General features: G+C 36.4%; 2 protein-coding genes and 1 pseudogene across 4 annotated transcripts; 2 read left to right on the top strand and 1 right to left on the bottom strand.

Annotated features, from left to right (window-relative positions):
- The first annotated feature begins 7631 nt into the window (after positions 1–7631).
- Positions 7632–9562, top strand: LOC140984432 (uncharacterized). Its single transcript, XM_073451884.1, has 2 exons — positions 7632–8624; positions 8825–9562. Exons 1-2 carry the CDS (start codon positions 7967–7969, stop codon positions 9175–9177), a joined length of 1011 nt encoding a protein of 336 aa, XP_073307985.1. The 5' UTR covers positions 7632–7966; the 3' UTR covers positions 9178–9562.
- Positions 9563–10529: 967 nt separating this feature from the next.
- On the top strand, positions 10530–13740 carry LOC140971432 (ras-related protein RABF2a-like; annotated as a pseudogene).
- A 215-nt stretch (positions 13741–13955) lies between these two features.
- Positions 13956–17855, bottom strand: LOC140978568 (uncharacterized). 3 transcript variants are annotated; one of them, XM_073443736.1, is made up of 10 exons: positions 17354–17835; positions 16978–17060; positions 16447–16645; positions 16049–16137; positions 15751–15889; positions 15230–15304; positions 14788–14909; positions 14624–14699; positions 14464–14523; positions 13956–14270 (listed from the first exon to the last, which is right to left on the bottom strand). In XM_073443736.1, the coding sequence occupies exons 3-10, from the start codon at positions 16582–16584 to the stop codon at positions 14142–14144; spliced, it is 828 nt and encodes a 275-aa protein (XP_073299837.1). In that variant the 5' UTR covers positions 16585–16645; positions 16978–17060; positions 17354–17835; the 3' UTR covers positions 13956–14141. The 3 variants fall into 3 exon arrangements, with proteins under 3 accessions (XP_073299837.1, XP_073299846.1, XP_073299829.1); XM_073443745.1 differs by lacking the exon at positions 16978–17060 and having other exon boundaries at positions 17752–17855; XM_073443728.1 differs by lacking the exon at positions 16978–17060.
- Positions 17856–18338: the final 483 nt, after the last annotated feature.

The following is an 18338-nucleotide window of genomic DNA, read 5'->3' as shown; positions in this document are numbered from 1 at the left end:
TATTCAAGCTATTCTCCATCCTTCTGCTTTTTGTGTGTATTTCTTGCTCGTAAAAGACAAAATCAGTTTGTGTTCCCAAGCTTCAGAGGTCTCTTTTCTTCATTGCCGCCGGGACACTAACCGAGTAGCTCATGAACTTGCATCTAGTTGTTTAGCTAGACGCGACAATGTTGTTTTTCTCGATGCTTAATGAAATAATTATAAAATTAAATATTTTCATATCTTCAATGTTATAGAATTTTTATATAAAATAAGTGTGGAACTGCTAGGCATTCGAGATTCATTGGGCTATTCCTGCATCTCTTCTAATCGAATCATTAACTAAATTCAATTTAAAAGAAAACGAAGCTCCGTACGATTTGCAAATAGACTTATAGGTCTCGATTTAAATTGTGTATCTTATATGTGAAAATGAATAAAGATAATTGGATACAATACGAGGATAAGACTAACATCTCAGTAGTTCTAATATTTGAGGTTGTCGGTATCTCATTTATTCATTATAACAGTAAGAAATTACATTTTAATTATTTAGAAAGGAGAATTTATTTAAATTATATTTCTTGAATTTTGATAAATTGAAATGGAAAAATACATGTTTTTACTAAAAATAAAATTAGGGTGAAATAAATTTCGTAATGTAATCGGCTGCCTCGATTCGGAGTTGTTGGATAAATGAATTAAGAAGAGTATTGAAGAGAAAAGGGAGTGGGACTTGTCCCACATTGGAAGATTTGCCTAGGTGAGTCTTCCTTATAAACTCTAAGTTTGAGTTAGGGTTTGGGCCCCAAGGAGTACCAGAAGTTTTTAGAAGGGGAAGACGTTAGTAGGCTGTGTCTTAGTGAAACACACGCGCGCTCGTCTCAGGTCGGTGCGGTGCGGTGCGGTCTTTGACAAATATTAATCTTTTTGGACCAAATTCTTTTTGGAAAATAAATTTTTGTCAGTCTGGAACGCACACAAGAATGATGCATCGGACAGAGCTAGGCGCGCGGGATGCGCGCCTGTCGCTGGAATTCGAGCATTCAGGATATAACAAGGCGCGCAGCTTCTCGCGCGTGCGGGCGCCCCTTGCTGCGCGCGGCCGCGCGTGTTGTCGCGCGGCTGCGCGCGCAGCGCTGGTTCTGGATAAATGCGCGTCCCTTGGCTATGATGGTATCAGTTCTTGGCTGCTTTTGCCCCAAACAATGTATTCATTGACTAAAGTTGTGCCTCTTCAACACATCCGGTCTGGAAAGACATGACTCTTCAACACATCCGGTGATCATCTATAAATAATCCTCTCATCATTTTGAATAAGCTGCTGAATTTTTTGCTGCTTTCTTTCTTCACATATTGCTGCATTGCTTACTTCGAAATACTTGAAAGTTGTTGCATTCTTCTTTGTTCGTTGCAATCAAGAGTTTGTTGTGCTACTACTCTTGATCGAAGTCGTTGCATCTTAGGGACGATTGCCGTTAACGTAAAGCATTTGTATACGGGCAATATCGTCTTGCGGATAAAGGATTTATCCTTGCCTCGACTTAAAGAATTGTTGTTGTTGCACTGTTCCACAATATCGAGAATTTCGAGAAAAACACCAACCAGATTTATAACAATCGCAAGACGATATTTCGTGTTCTACATCTCTGAATTCTGAAAATGTCAAGCACATCATTCACTCCTATGGTTACTGCTCCCGCTCATGGTGAAAAGCCATCGAAGTTCACCGGTGCCGACTTCAAACGTTGGCAACAGAAAATGTTGTTCTATCTCACTACCCTGAGCCTGTCTCGTTTTTTGAAAGAGGATCCACCTACAATTGCAGAAGATGATACCGACACACAACGAAGAAACGCTGTGGATGCATGGAACCACAGTGATTTCTTATGCAGAAATTATATTTTGAATGGACTTGATGACACACTTTATAGTGTCTACTGTTCAGTCAAGACTGCGAAAGATCTATGGGATTCATTGGAGAAAAAATACAAGACGGAGGATGCGGGCATCAAGAAGTTTGTTGTTGGTAAATTCCTAGACTTCAAAATGACCGACTCCAAAACTATTATTAGCCAAGTACAGGAATTTCAGATCATTCTCCATGACTTGTTTTCTGAGGAAATGTTATTGAATGAGCCCTTCCAAGTAGTAGCACTCATCGAGAAGTTACCGCCTATGTGGAAGGACTTCAAAAACTATCTCAAGCACAAGCGCAAGGAGGTGAAACTCGAAGATATAATCATGAGACTTAGAATCGAGGAAGACAACCGAAATTCTGAGGCCAAGACATATAAAAGGGCGATGGAAACTGAGGCTAAAGCAAACCTAGCAGAATCAAGTACGAGTCACAAAAGAAAGCGATCGATCAATGAAAAAAAACAAGGAAAAGCCAAGAAATTCAAAGGAGATTGCTTCAATTGTGACAAACTGAACCACATGGCCAAGGATTGTCGTCTTCCAAAGAGAGACAATAAAAAGCAGAAACAAAGGCAAACAAATGTCATCGAAGAACGGTATGTACCAGTTGATATTTCACAACTTGATTTATCTGCTGTTGTATTTGAAGCCAACTTGGTGGACAATCCAAGGGAATTGTGGATAGACACCGGATCTACTAGCCATATTTGTGCCGACAAAGAGATGTTTTCATCCTACTCTCCCATCAGTGAAAGGAAACTGTTTATGGGAAACTCCACAACTTTTGATGTCGTAGGAGTTGGGAAAGTAGTGCTGAAGATGACTTCGGGCAAAGAAATAACGCTAAAAAATGTACTGCACGTGCCGGACATACGGAAGAACTTGGTTTCTGGTTCTTTGTTGAGTAAAGCCGGTTTTAGGCTTGTGTTCGAATCGGACAAATTTGTATTAACCAAGAGTGGTGTTTTTATAGGCAAAGGATACAAAAATAATGGTCTCTTTAAGATGAATGTAATGAATGTTATCCGCCAAGAGGCGAAGAATGAAGTTATAAATTCTGCGTACTTGATTGAAAGTTCAAATTTATGGCATGAAAGATTGGGACATGTTAACTTTAACACGTTTCAAAGACTTGCAAACCAAAATATAATACCTACATTTAAAAAGGATCCACAACACAAGTGTGAGATCTGTGTTGAAGCAAAAATGGCTAAGGTCCCTTTCCATTCGGTAACAAGAAGTACTATGCCGCTTGAGTTAATCCATACGGATATATGTGACTTAAAATTTGTTCAAACTCGAGGTGGGAAAAAGTATTTTATAATATTCATCGATGACTGCACAAGGTTTTGCTATGTCTATTTATTGAAAAGCAAAGATGAAGCTATAGAAACATTCAACGTTTATAAGAATGAAGTCGAGAATCAACTCAGTTCCAAAATCAAAATGATAAGAAGTGATCAAGGTGGAGAGTATGTTGCTCCATTTGAAGAATTTTGTACAACATCTGGCATAATTCATCAAACTACAGCCCCATACTCACCTCAATCAAATGGAGTAGCAGAACGCAAGAATCGTACTCTTAAGGAGATGATGAATGCGTTGTTGATAAACTTAGGCTTACCTCAAAACTTGTGGGGGAAAGCGATTCTCTCAGCAAACTACATTTTTAATAAAATACCACTCAAAGGAAACAATGAGTCTCCATATGAGAAATGGAAAAAGCGCATACCATCTTACAAATATCTCAAAGTGTGGGGGTGTTTGGGTAAAGTAGAAATACCAAAGCCAAAACAAGTTAAGATTGGGCCTAAAACAATCGACTGTATCTTCATAGGATCTCTATACGGACTCAAACAAGCACCTAAACAATGACATGAAAATTTGATACTACAATGATATCAAATGGTTTCAAAATCAACGAATGTGACAAGTGCATCTACATTAAAGGAAATGAAAATATATATGTAATTGTTTGCCTTTATGTAGATGACATGTTAATCATGGGAAATAATCATGAATTGATCATGAATACTAAGAAAATGTTGAAAAAACATTTTGATATGAAAGACTTGGGGATATGTGATATAATATTAGGGATTAAAATCTCTAGGAATTCTGAAGGAATTATATTGTCACAAACTCATTATGTTAAAAAGATTCTTGAAAGATTCAAGGCACTCGACAATCCTTCGGCTAGAACACCTATATATTTAGGAGTTCATTTAGCAAAGAATCGAGGAGAATCCATTGATCAACTAGAATATCCAAGGATAATCGGTAGTCTAATGTATTTGACTAATTGTACCCGACCAGATCTTGCATATTCGGTAAATAAGTTAAGTAGATTTACAAGTAATCCAAATAAGGATCATTGGAAAGCCTTGACGAGAGTGCTTGGATATTTAAAATACACCATGAACTTTGGACTGGTATATACAAAATATCCAGCAGTATTGGAAGGATACTGTGATGCAAATTGGATTTCTGATACAAAAAACTCCAGGTCCACAAGTGGATATGTATTCACAATTGCTGGAGGAGCAGTGTCATGGAAGTCTTCTAGGCAAACATGTATAGCTCGATCCACTATGGAATCCGAGTTCATTGCTTTGGACAAAGCATGAGAAGAAGCCGAATGACTAAGAAATTTCCTAGAAGACATTCCTTGTTGGAATAAACCAGTATCTTCTACTGTTATTCATTGTGATAGTCAATCAGCAATAGGAAGAGCACAAAGCAGTATGTACAATGGTCAATCTCGACACATTCGTTGGAGACATAATACCATAAAACAATTGATCTCAAATGAGGTTATTTCTGTTGAATATGTGAAATCAAAGGAAAACCTAGCAGATCCGTTTACTAAAGGTATAAATCGAGATCAATTTTACAAACTAATAAGAGGAATAGGCTTGAAAGCCACAAAATAAAAATGTTTATAGCGGTAACCCAACCTTGTGAATTGGAGATCCCAAAACCTTGGTTCAATGGGAAAACTAAGTTATAAATATTGGTTGAACACTTGGAAACAATGAAAGCTCATTCCTAAAACGTCCAAGTAAAATATATCTGCAACATGTGGTGATGTTAAAATTTTTTTTAATGATTCCTATACCTAAGAGGTAGAGTATAGCAAGATACTTTTGATAGGAGATCACCTATATAAGTGCGAAGTGATGGCCGCTTCAAGAACACCTATGAATCTAAGATATGGTCCAGGGCCGAAACCGACACAACATGAGAACAAAATATGTTGGAATTATTGTTGTGTAAATACTGTTGACTTGGTTTACATAAACGGTGGAATAGTTCAAGACATCACGTCACTAAGCAACTAGTAAACCCGATAGTATTTTACTACGGAAGGTTCAAAGCCAAAAGCTACCTTTCCCGATGCAATAATAGTTCATAAGAACTTTCAAGTAAATATGCATACATGCATTAAGTTCATTTATGTGGGGGATTGTTGGATAAATGAATTAAGAAGAGTATTGAAGAGAAAAGGGAGTGGGACTTGTCCCACATTGGAAGATTTGTCTAGGTGAGTCTTTCTTATAAACTCTAAATTTGAGTTAGGGGTTTGGGGCCCAAGGGGTACCAGAAGTTTTTAGAAGGGGGAAGACGCTAGTAGGCTGTGTCTCGGTGAAACACGCGCGCGCGCGGGCTCGTCTCGTCTCGGGTGGGTGCGGTGCGGGGCGTGCTTTGACATATATCATGGTGTTGGACGAAACTCTTTTAAGAAAATAAATTTTTGTCAGTCTGGAACGCACACAAGAATGATGCATCGGACAGAGCTAGGCGCGCGGGTGCACCACATCCCGCGCGGATGCGCGCCTGTCGCTGGAATTCGAGCATTCAGGACAGAACAAGGCGCGCGGCCGCGCAGCTTCTCACGCGTGCGCGCGCGCCTGTCTGCGTGTTGCGCGGCCGCGTGCGCCTTGCTGCACGCAGACAGAACACGCACGGTAGCGCCCGCAGCGCTGGTTCTGGATAAATGCGTGTCCCTTGGCTATGATGGCATCAGTTCTTGGCTGCTTTTGCCCCAAACAATGTATTCATTGACTAAAGTTGTGCCTTTTCAACACATCCGGTGATCATCTATAAATAATCCTCTCATCATTTTGAATAAGCTGCTGAATTTTTTGCTGCTTTCCGTATTCACATATTGCTGCATTGTTTACTTCGAAATACTTGAAAGTTGTTGCATTCTTCTTTGTTCGTTGCAATCAAGAGTTTGTTGTGCTACTACTCTTGATCGAAGTCGTTGTATTTTAGGGACGATTGCCGTTAACGTAAAGCACTTGTATACGGGCAATATCGTCTTGCGGATAAAAGATTTATCCTTGCCTCGACTTAAAAAATTGTTGTTGTTGCTCTGTTCCAGAATATCGAGAATTTCGAGAAAGACACCAACCAGATTTATAACAGGAGTTAGGTTGAGGCCAAAGTCCAATAACGAATAAGGCCATTGAAGAATGAGATGAACCCAATCGACCATCTTCCACCGGTCAAAGCCCAAACATAGTCAAAGCAACATGGCCCACTCTGCTGTCCTTACTGGCGATATGAAAAATTGGGGGAAATGTTCAATGAAGTGGCGCATGGATCACCAGTTCCAATGGCCCGTCCTCCGCCGGTCAAGGCCCAGAGTCGGTCAAAGCATCCCTGGCCCGCTCTGCTATCCTCGCTGACAAGTTGAAAAAGTGTTTAAAAGTTCAATGACCTGTCACATGGATAATCTGCTTTAAGGATTATTCAAAATTTGATCGAATAGTATGATTTAATGATATTAAAATAAATTGAATAAATAATTTAATTTAGTATAGATTAACACCTGTTTTAAATGTTCCCTAACTTGGACGCATGAAAATATATTTATAGAGAGGGCTGAGTTCGACCGGTGTTGTATTTATTTTATTCGTGAGAAGGATCATCAATTTTTTTAAATTCACAAATAAGAATGAATAAGAACATAGGTGAAATATTAGAGTAATACCTTTAAACAGACATCTCATCTAAAAAAAAGGATATCCAAGCTTATTTTCTTCAACATATTTGATTTTAAGAAAACAAAAATTATCTGAACTCAATCAAGTAATGTTTCTAAATAATATAGAATTAATTCGTGGAAGTTTGATTTTATAAACTAAATTAAAACACATCACACGTAGTTTGTTTAAGTCTTTAAATAGTACATATGTCAAATAATTACACTATACGAATATTGCACATTATACACAATCTACATGTTATATCATCAATTTAAAAGAGTAGGTCTCTTGTGAAACGCTCTCACGAATCTTTATCTGTGAGACGGGTCAACCCTACATTTATTCACAATAAAAAGTAATACTCTTAGCATAAAAAGTAATATTTTTTCATGGATGACTCAAATAAGATATCTGTCTCACAAAATACGACCCGTGACACCGTCTCATGTAAGTTTTTGTCAATTTAAAAACATGCAATAACAAAACCACCAAATAATAAAGATTAGATCGCTTGTGAGACGGTCTCACGAGTTTTTATATGTGAGACGAGTCAACCTTACCGATATTCACAATAAAAAGTAATACTCTTAGCATAAAAGTAATACTTTTTCATGGATAACCCAAATAAGAAACCCGTCTCACAAAATAAGACCCGTGAGATCGTCTCACACAAGTTTTTGTGAATAATAAATTATATTATATAGTTTTTTTGTGCGAGTAATCGGGTGATGTTGCATTCATCCCATCATCTGCGTTTGTGAACTATAATATATCAGCCGGTTGAGTTGAAAGGCATCAGATTTTGATCCAGCCTTTAAAATCTTCATCATCATATTTGTGACGAAATTGTACAGAAATCATTAAATAAAGGGAGAACATATGTATATATGTATAAATTATAAGTGGTGAAAAAAAAAAGAAAGAAAAGAAAAGGGTACTTTATTTGAACATCTTTGTCACTAGGTGGCTTCACTTTTCAGGTTTCGCTAACCCCTGATCTGCTCCACTCACGCACATCCACACACAAGATTAACACGCACAAAGTGTTGTCTGTTTGAATCGTGGGTTATTGCATGGATCTCACGATTTCTGGTAAACAGGGTAAGGATATTTTGGGGAGGGATTATAGGAAAGGGAACTGGACGATTCAAGAAACCATGGTTCTGATAAAAGCGAAGAAGATGGACGATGAAAGGAGGATGAAGAGAAGCGGTGCTGGTGGTGGTGCTGATCAGAGGGCCAAACAGGCGGAGCTCAGATGGAAATGGGTGGAAGATTATTGCTGGAAAAATGGGTGTTTTCGAAGCCAGAACCAGTGTAATGACAAGTGGGATAATTTGATGAGAGATTTCAAGAAAGTAAGGGAGTACGAGAGGAAAGTAGAAGCTGCGGGGATGGGAGAAGTAGAAGATAAATCTTACTGGAAAATGGAGAAGAATGAGAGGAGAGAGAACAATTTGCCTTCCAATATGTTAAATCAGATATATGAAGCATTGGTGGACGTGGTGGACAAGAAAGATCAAACGGTACTGGTGGCCGCAAGTGGTGGCACTGCAAGTTCGAGTGCTAATGTGCCTTATGCTGGTTTCGCAAAATTGTCCGCTATGGATTTGTGTCAGCCTTCAATGCCTTTGCCCGTTCAACAACAGGCTCCGACGACAATGCTGTTGCAGCTTCCTCCGCCGGCTGAGCCGCCGAATTTTCCGTTCTCTCAGCCGTTGCCCACAGTAGGTACTCTCTCTATATGGTCTCTTATTTATAGAGATGCAAAAGGGATTTGAAACCAAACTTTACATAGTTACGCACATAATTAATGCTGGTTTTTTCTTGCGATGTGGCTGTCAAATACATTGATTTTTGTAGAATAAATTGACAGTCGAGTAAATAATGACGTTCGTTCCAAATATAATCTACTGTAATCAACGGCGCAGATTCCGAAGATACGAGTGAGTATTCAGACTCACCGGCGAAAAGAAGGAAGAAAGGAGACGGAGGAAGCGGCGGAGAAGGTACCAGTGGCGCCGCCGCATTGGGAGAAATAGGTACTGCAATCTCGAAGGGTGCTTCAATAATGGCGAAGACGATACAGTACCGCGACGAAGCAGAAGGAAGAAGACACAGAGAAGCATTGAGCCTGCATGAGAGGAGACTGCAAATCGAGGAATCGAAGGCTGAAATCAAAAGACAAGGCATGAATAATCTGGTGGAAGCCATCAACAAGCTCGCCGACTCCATTCATGCTCTGGCTGCGAATAATAAGAAAAATCAAGAAAGCTTCAAATAATCTGCAGCGATCGATCATCATTCTTATGAAAATTAACCCGATTCATTAACGATTATTAGTATTGATTCTTACACTTCAATTTCATTTAGTCCCAATGAATTAATTACTATCATTGGATGTAGATGCATTTATATATATGATTGAACTAACAAGAATTAACTCCATTCCTCCGTGTTTCAGAAGCATTAAATTTCCTCACGAAAGTGGAAGACTTGGAAGTGCCAACTTTATCTCTGCTCGCAGTCGTTTATTTTATAAAATTTTAAATAAATTAAGTGGCTGAAAATTAAATAGAATGAGTTTTTGAATTTTTTCTGAAATTTTCATTAGTTTTTTTTTTTTTTGGAGAGTAGAATTTTCTGAAATTTTCATTAGTTGGAATAATTGTTATAGTAGGTAAATTGAAGATTTTAAAATTGACATTTTGTATATTTTAGCATATAATTATTTTATAAATGTTTATTTAGTATATAATTATTTTTCATATTTTGAAATCTCTTGACGAATATTTCTTTTCTTGGATCAAAATGGTACAAAATATTAAAAATATGATATTAATATGTGATATTTGAGTAATATTTGTATCAGATCTAGTACTTATATATGTTTTTTTAGTACGAAAACATGTATAGAAAATATTGGTATCAATGATATATTTGATTTTTCGGGTGAAAATCGATAAAAAAAATTCGGGTGAAAATCGATAAAAAAATATTAAAAATATGATATTAATATATGATATTTGAGTATTAACTATTGTAGATTTGGTACAAAAAAATAGATTTTGAGTATAAAATTGGAACAACTTTATTAATATCAACATCTATTATACATGTTTGAGTACTCAAAAATCATATATTAATATCATATATGAAACATTTGGTACTCGAATAAAGAGTTATTTTTCAAATATTATATATTAATATTATATTTGTAATGTTTTGTATCAATTTTTATCCTAGAAAAAAATACGTGAACTCAATAAATGCAAACATATTTTGTTGAATGTGTCTGTAATTTTAAAATTTATTTGTGATTTTTCACAAACAAAAATAAATAAATAAATAAAATATTTAAATATAGCTGTGAATCTGAGGGAGATAGTTGTAATTATGTTTTCCAAGAATTGTGAAGATAATTTTGTATCTCCTTCGCTTTTGCCTCTCAATTACGTCAGACTTTCTTCTTCCTTCTCATCAACTCATAGCCTCGTTACAAAACCTCCAGAAGGCACGACCCTTAATGATTTCCTTTTAATTTTGTTATTTTCTAAATCAAATTCTACCATAGATTCCAATCTTTCTATTCGCCGAACCCAAATTTATTTGTTGATTTCCGCATGAATTTGATTCATGGCATCCAGCGATAACAAGAACATCAATGCTAAGCTGGTATGTGTTTTCCCCGATCGTTTCTTTATTTGGTACCTGGATGTAACAATTTTTTTAACGAATTTTTCACGTGGGTTGCTTTGATTGCTCGCTATGGCCATGGTTTTGCTTGTTTCTTGTGATTTTCATTTCATTTTTTTCGTCTCTGTTGGGTTTGTTGATTATGGTGATAGCCGACGAAAAAATGTCTCGATTTTGATTTCATAGGATGCGACTAGTTCTTAATCATTTGATCATTCCTGGGTCGTTCTTGATTTACAGATTTGGGCTGTCTATTCCATTACCAGATGTCAATCTATAGCTGTTGACTTCATGCATTTATTTACCTTCTTTTGTTTTGAGCAGCTTAAACAGACTAAACTCAAGGCATTAACGAATAAGATTAGTGAAAAAAGTATCCTACTGTTTCCCAATTTTAATTGTGTCCTGAACGACTTTCTTGCATGTTGTTTATAATTGTCTTATCATTAGTAATTTCATCCAGTTTACAGACACAGATCATTAGATGAGAAATGGTAAATCTGATTATGTGATTTGGAAATAGTTTCGAAATATATAAAATAATGACTGAGCAGTCAAAGAATCATTTCGTTGTGATTCAATCACCGTTTCACTCATTCAGAGTTTAGGTCAAACTAAAAATTTGTTTATCCAAAAGCAGCCTTCCATATTTTAGGCAGCAGTTTGTGTGTATCCGATATCATGTTCAATATGCTTCTATTTGAGGCTTTTTACACATATTTTGTGCACGTGATAGACGAGCATTGCATCAAGTCAGATTCTATTCTCCTACAGTTGAAGTAAAATTGTGTCACATATTTGATGGTATTGATACTTGAGAAATTTGCCTTAGTTCCCTTTTGAGAAGGGTCTAAATTTTAATTTGTTTTTCTTTCTGGTTTTATAGTATAGAACCGTCTTGGATTTCATCTCATGTTTCTGACCTTCGCTTGCCCTTTCACTCACTTGGATGAGGTTTTCTTTTTTCTCTAGGTTCTTGGAGATGTAGGAGCTGGAAAATCTAGTTTAGTGCTGTGATTTGTAAAAGGGCAATTCATTGAATTTCAGGTTGCTGCATTATGGTTATGGGGTTTGATATTGACATATGTTTCATTTTGATTTCCCCGCCTGAATACTGATATTGTCTGAAAAAAAAATCTGGTGTTATAGGAATCAACTATTGGTGCTGCATTTTTTTCACAAACAGTTGCTGTAAATGAGGCCGCTGTAAATTTTGAAATATGGGATACCGCTGGTCAGGAGAGATACCACAGCTTAGCTCCGATGTATGCAGCTGCCGTAATTGTCTATGACATAACTAATCAAGTAACTGCTAATAGTTTGATCAGCTGTTCAGCAAAGCCAGTGGTCAAACAATCCTTTTCATGCCACGGGGATCAACTTGAGCTGCAGCACTGCGATATAATCTACAAATCAAAAACCAAAAGTAACTGTTATTTTTAGTGCTGCAGCAAGCCAGGGGTTTATAGTGACATTTGATGGTGCATGCCGATTTAGTTCGTCACAATATATATAAACATAATAACAACTATCTATTTAGGCTTTTTGATATCTATTTGTCAAGCTGAGACATAAAGAATGCTCAATAATAATGTTGGTGTGCACTGAATCAATATGTGGTCCAGCAATATGTCTTTCAGGCGGCATAGCTTAACATTTTTTGATGGATTAATGAAATGATTGAGAGACGACTTGTGATGAAACTTAATTTGTGCTTGCTGATTTATTCTTGTCATTTAATTCCTTTTCTTTATAGACATCCTTTGATCGGGCCAAAAAATGGATTCAAGAGCTTCAAGCACAAGGTGAATTTCAACCTACCCTGTAAAGTTCACTGCAATTTATTTTCAATTTGCTTTTCATTTATCCAATTTTCTGATGTCGATGTGTGAGGTTGTTTGACTTTATCTAAATATTCCTTTCACTAGTGTTTGTGTTTCTGTGGCTCAAGGGAACCCTAATATGTTATGGCGCTTGCCGGGAATAAATCAGATATGTTGGATGCAAGAAAGGTGGCAGCAGAGGTGAGAATAATGTGTCGTCTCTTTTTGCAAATCTTTCGCACTCTTATGTATATCCTAATTTACATAAACTTCTGTAAAATGTCTTGCTTACTCTTGAACTCAATGTCATTTTTATTACTCGCCGAAGAGTAACTGGTGTTTGATAATAATAATTTTTATATCATTGTTATCAAGCTCTGCTTTCATGGAATAGTGAGACTATAAAACCAATTAGAGAAAATTGCAGATGGAGTCTATTACTTGAGAGATTAAATTTCTGGTCCTGCAGCGGACTTTCTTTTGCTTTTTAGCATTATTAGTTGAATCCAATAATTTATTGCAGGAAGCACGAACTTACACAAAAGAGAACAGACTTTTTTTCATGGAAACCTCTGCCAAGACAGCAAATAATGTCAATGACCTGTTTTATGAAATAGGTAAGAATTGTTGAACATTTACTTTTGTGGCTGAAGCAACGAAAAATCGCTATTTAATTGTAGAATTTGAAAACTGCTTGTTTTGAGGGTTTATTCTACCTTTTTTCCTTAAATTTATGTTCCCAAACAAATTGCTTCTCGCGATGTGTGTATAGTCAGGTTGTTAATGTGTACTTTTAATCTTTGTATGACAATACCGGAAATTAGATTTCTCAGAATGAGAAGAATACGCCTTGGTATTCGTTTCTTGGAATGAGAAGAGCATATGCCTTGGTATTCTCATTTTGTCTTCGTTTGACAAGATTGAGAAATCAAACAAGCTAACAGCGTCCAAGTTGGTTTTGAGAATCTGAGATATGATTGATCGAGGGTACTTTAAAGCACCATAATTCCTGCACTTTATTTATTCGATGTTCGTGGATTCGTATTCCCTTGGCTTTTAATAAATCTCTTGTTATGTATCTACAGCAAAAAGATTACCTCTTTTGCAGCCGGCCCCAAACCCATCAGGCATGATTCTTGTGGATCGACCTGCAGACAGGGCTACCAGTGCTTCTTGTTGCTCATGAAATGGAATGTATTCAAGTCAAAATATGTCGTCTAGTTGTGTCCATAAATAATTAAAATTTCCCTGAACCTATTTTTCTCGTGGTTTGCGCATGAATTCGACTTTTGTTGTGCATATAACATTTCTGGTTTATCGTGTTCCAAGATTTATTGAAGTAATTTTTATTAATCCTATTATTAGTTGATTTCCCACGCCATTATTTTTCCATAATTCAGATGATGCGTCAGTGGGGCTTCCGATATGGCTTGGCACCTTGAAATTACCTATTTTTGCCAAGCGAAGTTTACAAATCTAGCCTAGTTTCTTGTGGCCCTTGGATAAATATAAAGCAATGAGAAGACACTTCATGTGGCAGATGTACTTAATGAAACTAGTTTTAAAATAGATCTATACATTGTTGGAGAAATGTAACCATTTACAGTATATTGAACTCCAACAAACGTTGGAATCTGTCTGTATGTCATTTCCTGTTTTCTGCATTTGCTCCAAGTCCACGAGAAAAATGGAGAAAATCTGAGACACGGTCTATCTTCTAAATAAATGGTCACATTTTCTTTGCTATGGTCTTTTTCAACCCATTGATAATCTTCCCGAACCACATCAAGTTCATGATTGCAAGTGCAGAGGGTACCCCGTGTACCAAAAGAAAACCAATGATGTGCATCTGCATAACCTGCAAAAGAGTGTGGATGATTCAACAATTTAAGAAACTCACTGAAAAACTGGCTCATGCGTGCCAAATAACTTGGAAAATAATCGCATGCCAAATTACAGATGGACCGATTCATATGTCATCGAAACTACAAAGAAAAAGGAAGCATTTAGGCAAATATGAATTTAGAATCTTAAGAAGACAAGACCGCTACCTGATCATGGTGGAGGTAAACATGGTAAAACATAAAAACAAACAAAAGAATTCTCGCCACCTGCAGTTAAAAGAAATATGATTACTCTTACGTATACTTGAAACGAAAAGGTCTCCATTATTAAGAAATAGCAGTTGTACGGTTAGGTTGGACAACGTACCAGCCAAGCGAAAAATATCACAATGCCATTGATCAGATATGCGTTGGATTTCTTCAACCCAGCAATATCTAGATACCTGCAGCAAGAAGCCCATAAATGCATCAACAAAAGAATCAGACAGGCAAGAAATCAAGGGTCTTCTTTATGACATCCTAAAAACCAACCATCTCATGTTGATCTCTGGGGTTGTCACCTCAGATATCAGCACCATGAACGTGTAAAGCTGCCCCTCTCCAGTAAACATGGAATATGCTACGGCAATCCCTGAAAGAGAGTGATGGACTATCTGAAATCACAAAAGCAACACAACTGTCATGGTCTACGCTACATTTGTATGGCATTTCACAGTTACTGCTCTACTGCTCTACGGACAAAAATAGGCCTAAATACTATGATACATTTTCAGAAACAATGTATCTGGAGGCTAAAGACAATAGAAGAAAAATTCAGATGTCATTATGATCCAGAGAAATCTCTGGACTTGGCTCTCAATCTCCAAATTTGGCCGCATGAGGCAGCACATACTTAGTTTAGTTTTAAAAAAAAAGAGCATGATACCACCAACAAAACAAATTAAATAGCTCTTCTTGCATGAAATGCACTTACGTACTCCACTCCACCCAAAGAAGGATACAGCCAACAAATCATTCCAAGGTCTGAAATAAAGTACCCAACAGATACCTGCCAAAAGTTGCACACGAAGCTTAAATAGATGAATATCATGGCATGCCTCATTTACAAAGCACTAGAACAAATTACATATTAATCACGCGCCTACAATTTCTGGTCTTCCTTAATTGTTGCGGGGATAATATTAATTCTGTTTTAAAATCTTCAACATCAAATTTCAAGATTGGAAGTCAAATAAATGTTCTTCTACATGCATAAGGCGTTTCCTTTGCACAACAATCATTTTTCATCTCCCTTAGGCCTTTGGTGGTATCACTATAATTTTTGCTCGTGATAAAGTCAATCACCAGTGGTCCTTTCTGTACAAAAAAAATGCATATAAAGGCCACTTTTACAAGCAATGTTCTCAGAATCACCAAAAATAGTAATCAACATCAAGAAAATAATCCAAATTAGAATCCCCATGCAAGTTAAAATAAGCTACATGACATGCTTACCCCAAGAGTAACAGTTGAGAGAGTTGAATTCCGGAGTATGATAAGACCCGTAGACAGGTCATCAGAGAAGAGATCGGACCAGAACACAAAATACAAGGACGCAGTTGATATTAAAATGGCATGAAGAGTGGAAACACCACTGCAGGAAAGTCAAGCACAAAGAGCGTCAGAGGAACATAAAACATCATCAGCATAGAACATTCTCGCTAGTTGCGGGGTCAGATACATGGATATTAATTCTCCAAACTAAGAGGAGTATAAAAAACAAGAAACAAAAATGAAAAGCTAGTGTATTCACCGATTGTTCCACTCTGTTCGTTGAATCTTTGTGAGGCCATTATAAGTCCTGAAGTAAAAAGAGCTGATGAGCTGAGTCAGATCATATACCTGTTGGAGGGCCAAGCCAATTGTTAAACTCCCATGGACAAGACCATTGCAGAAACACTCTAGTTGGGAAAATAGGGAATTCATTTTTTGAATCACCATCACTTCATTGCTACTAACAGATTAAGTTTGCACATGTACATTGCTACTAACAGATTAAGTTTGCACATGTACATCTAAATTCACAAATGTATGCAGTTAGTCAAAATAGCTCCCTGGTGAGGATCTCTATATTAAGGAACTAATGAAGTAAATGTACGATATTTTCAAACTATAGTCAATTAGAAAGGAACTGAAAACTCTCAAACTTACCAATTTGAACACCAAAATGCCAGCAAGAACAGCAGTGTATGGGACAAGAGGATCAGCAAGCAAGTAATTTTTTACCAGCCCCTCAGCTTTATTTTGATAAGATTTAAATGCCAAAACTTTCCTTGGAGAAACTCCCATTATAACAAGCTACAGGACCATGTGTTGACTTTCTTCTAGGACATAATAATTCTCGACGTTCCTGGAAATATGTTCAAAAAAGTATATTAGAGTAACCTAGACTCTATTAAAAAATGAATGGAGAGCACAAATAAGTTTTGCTTTCCACGAATGATCCCTACAAAGAGTTGAAAACAACAAAGAGGCAAAGAACACTGGATGTTAATTTTAAGATGCAGGTTTATAACCCTGTACAAAATTGCGGGTTATTAATAACTTTATTTAAAAATAAAAACGAAAAGTTTGAGTAGTTCATGCTTCATGTAAATGCATTTAAAAATTAATGTAAAGGCTCAAAATCAACAACATTTCAAAATATCAAACAAGCGTCTAGAAGATCCCCAATGATTATACATCTAGATGAAGTGCCACAGTTGCATCTCATACATCATTATGATACTCCAATTCCGTATGCTAAGCTAGGGATGGAAAAACACCTATCATCAAAAGAATGAACAAACCAAAGGTGAACCTTCTGTTAAAATGGGACATCTGTAAATCCCAAGTCGTAGAATAGTTTAATGGGGCAATCATATCTTGAATTCACACATAAAGTGTTCTATCCAGCACCATATACTAAATATCAAGGTGCGAACACATATCCATTGTCTCCAAATCACGAGCAAATTATAAATCTTGGCAAATGCACCCAAATGTTAAATACCCATATAAGCCAAGAGATCTAAAACTGACTGCAATATGTTAGTTACAGAAAAAGTGTCGACTTTACCTAGCAGTCCACAAATCGAAATACCCAGCAGCAGAATTCGGGAAATCAAACAAACCCACTAATCACATTATAGATAGCAATACCAACAATGATTTTCTTGCTTTCTTCTCATGAAAATGTTGGTTTATTGTGTGCTCTCTTTCTCGGTTAGGAAGAACAAGAAACCTCAACGAAAACGGAACAATGAATAAGGTGAGATGGGAAGGGGATAGTTTAAAAAGCCGGGAAATAAACAATGAGACTGCTCAAATCAATGAACCGATGCAGGACATCAGAAATTGTGCAATTAAATGTATTTTAACATATATTTTTTCCATTTTCCAGTACAAGCATTGAATGCAAGGGGGCAAAAGAAAGGAAAAAAACTAATCTTGGTACAGGTTGTTAGAGGAACAAACTCTTTTAACGTGCACTTCGCTTGGCTATGCTCGTGTTCTGGTGAGCGGATCGCGTGAATTTTTTATGGATATAGAGAATGATTAATAAATTCCCAAGGTCAAAGTTGTATATGTGTTCATCTTTGTTAGATCAAATTTTTTTTGGCAATCTTTTATTCATATGAAAAATATTATGCACTCCGCCGGATTTTAATTATTTCTCGGATCAAATTCGATACAAAACCTTAAAAATATGGTACTAACATATGATATTTGGGTACAAAATGTTTCAGATATGACATCAATATATGATTTTCGAATACTTGAACAAGTATATGAAGTATTGATATCAATTACACGTCTTTTCTAGTATGAAAATTGATATAACACATTGAAAATATGATATTAATATATGATATTCAAGTAGAAAATATTTCAGATATTATATTATATATGATTTTTAGTACCTAAACATGTATAACAAGTATTGATATTAATGACTCGTGTATTTTTTCAGATGAAAATCGATACAAAACATTAAAAATATGGTAATAATATATGATATTTTAATATAACTAATTTCAGATCTTGTACTAATATATGATATT

Source organism: Primulina huaijiensis, chromosome 1, assembly GCF_012295235.1.
Source record: "Primulina huaijiensis isolate GDHJ02 chromosome 1, ASM1229523v2, whole genome shotgun sequence".
NCBI classification, from domain to species: domain Eukaryota; kingdom Viridiplantae; phylum Streptophyta; class Magnoliopsida; order Lamiales; family Gesneriaceae; genus Primulina; species Primulina huaijiensis.
The sequence above is the reverse complement of the archived record's forward strand: the minus strand, read 5'-3'. Positions and strand labels throughout refer to the sequence as shown.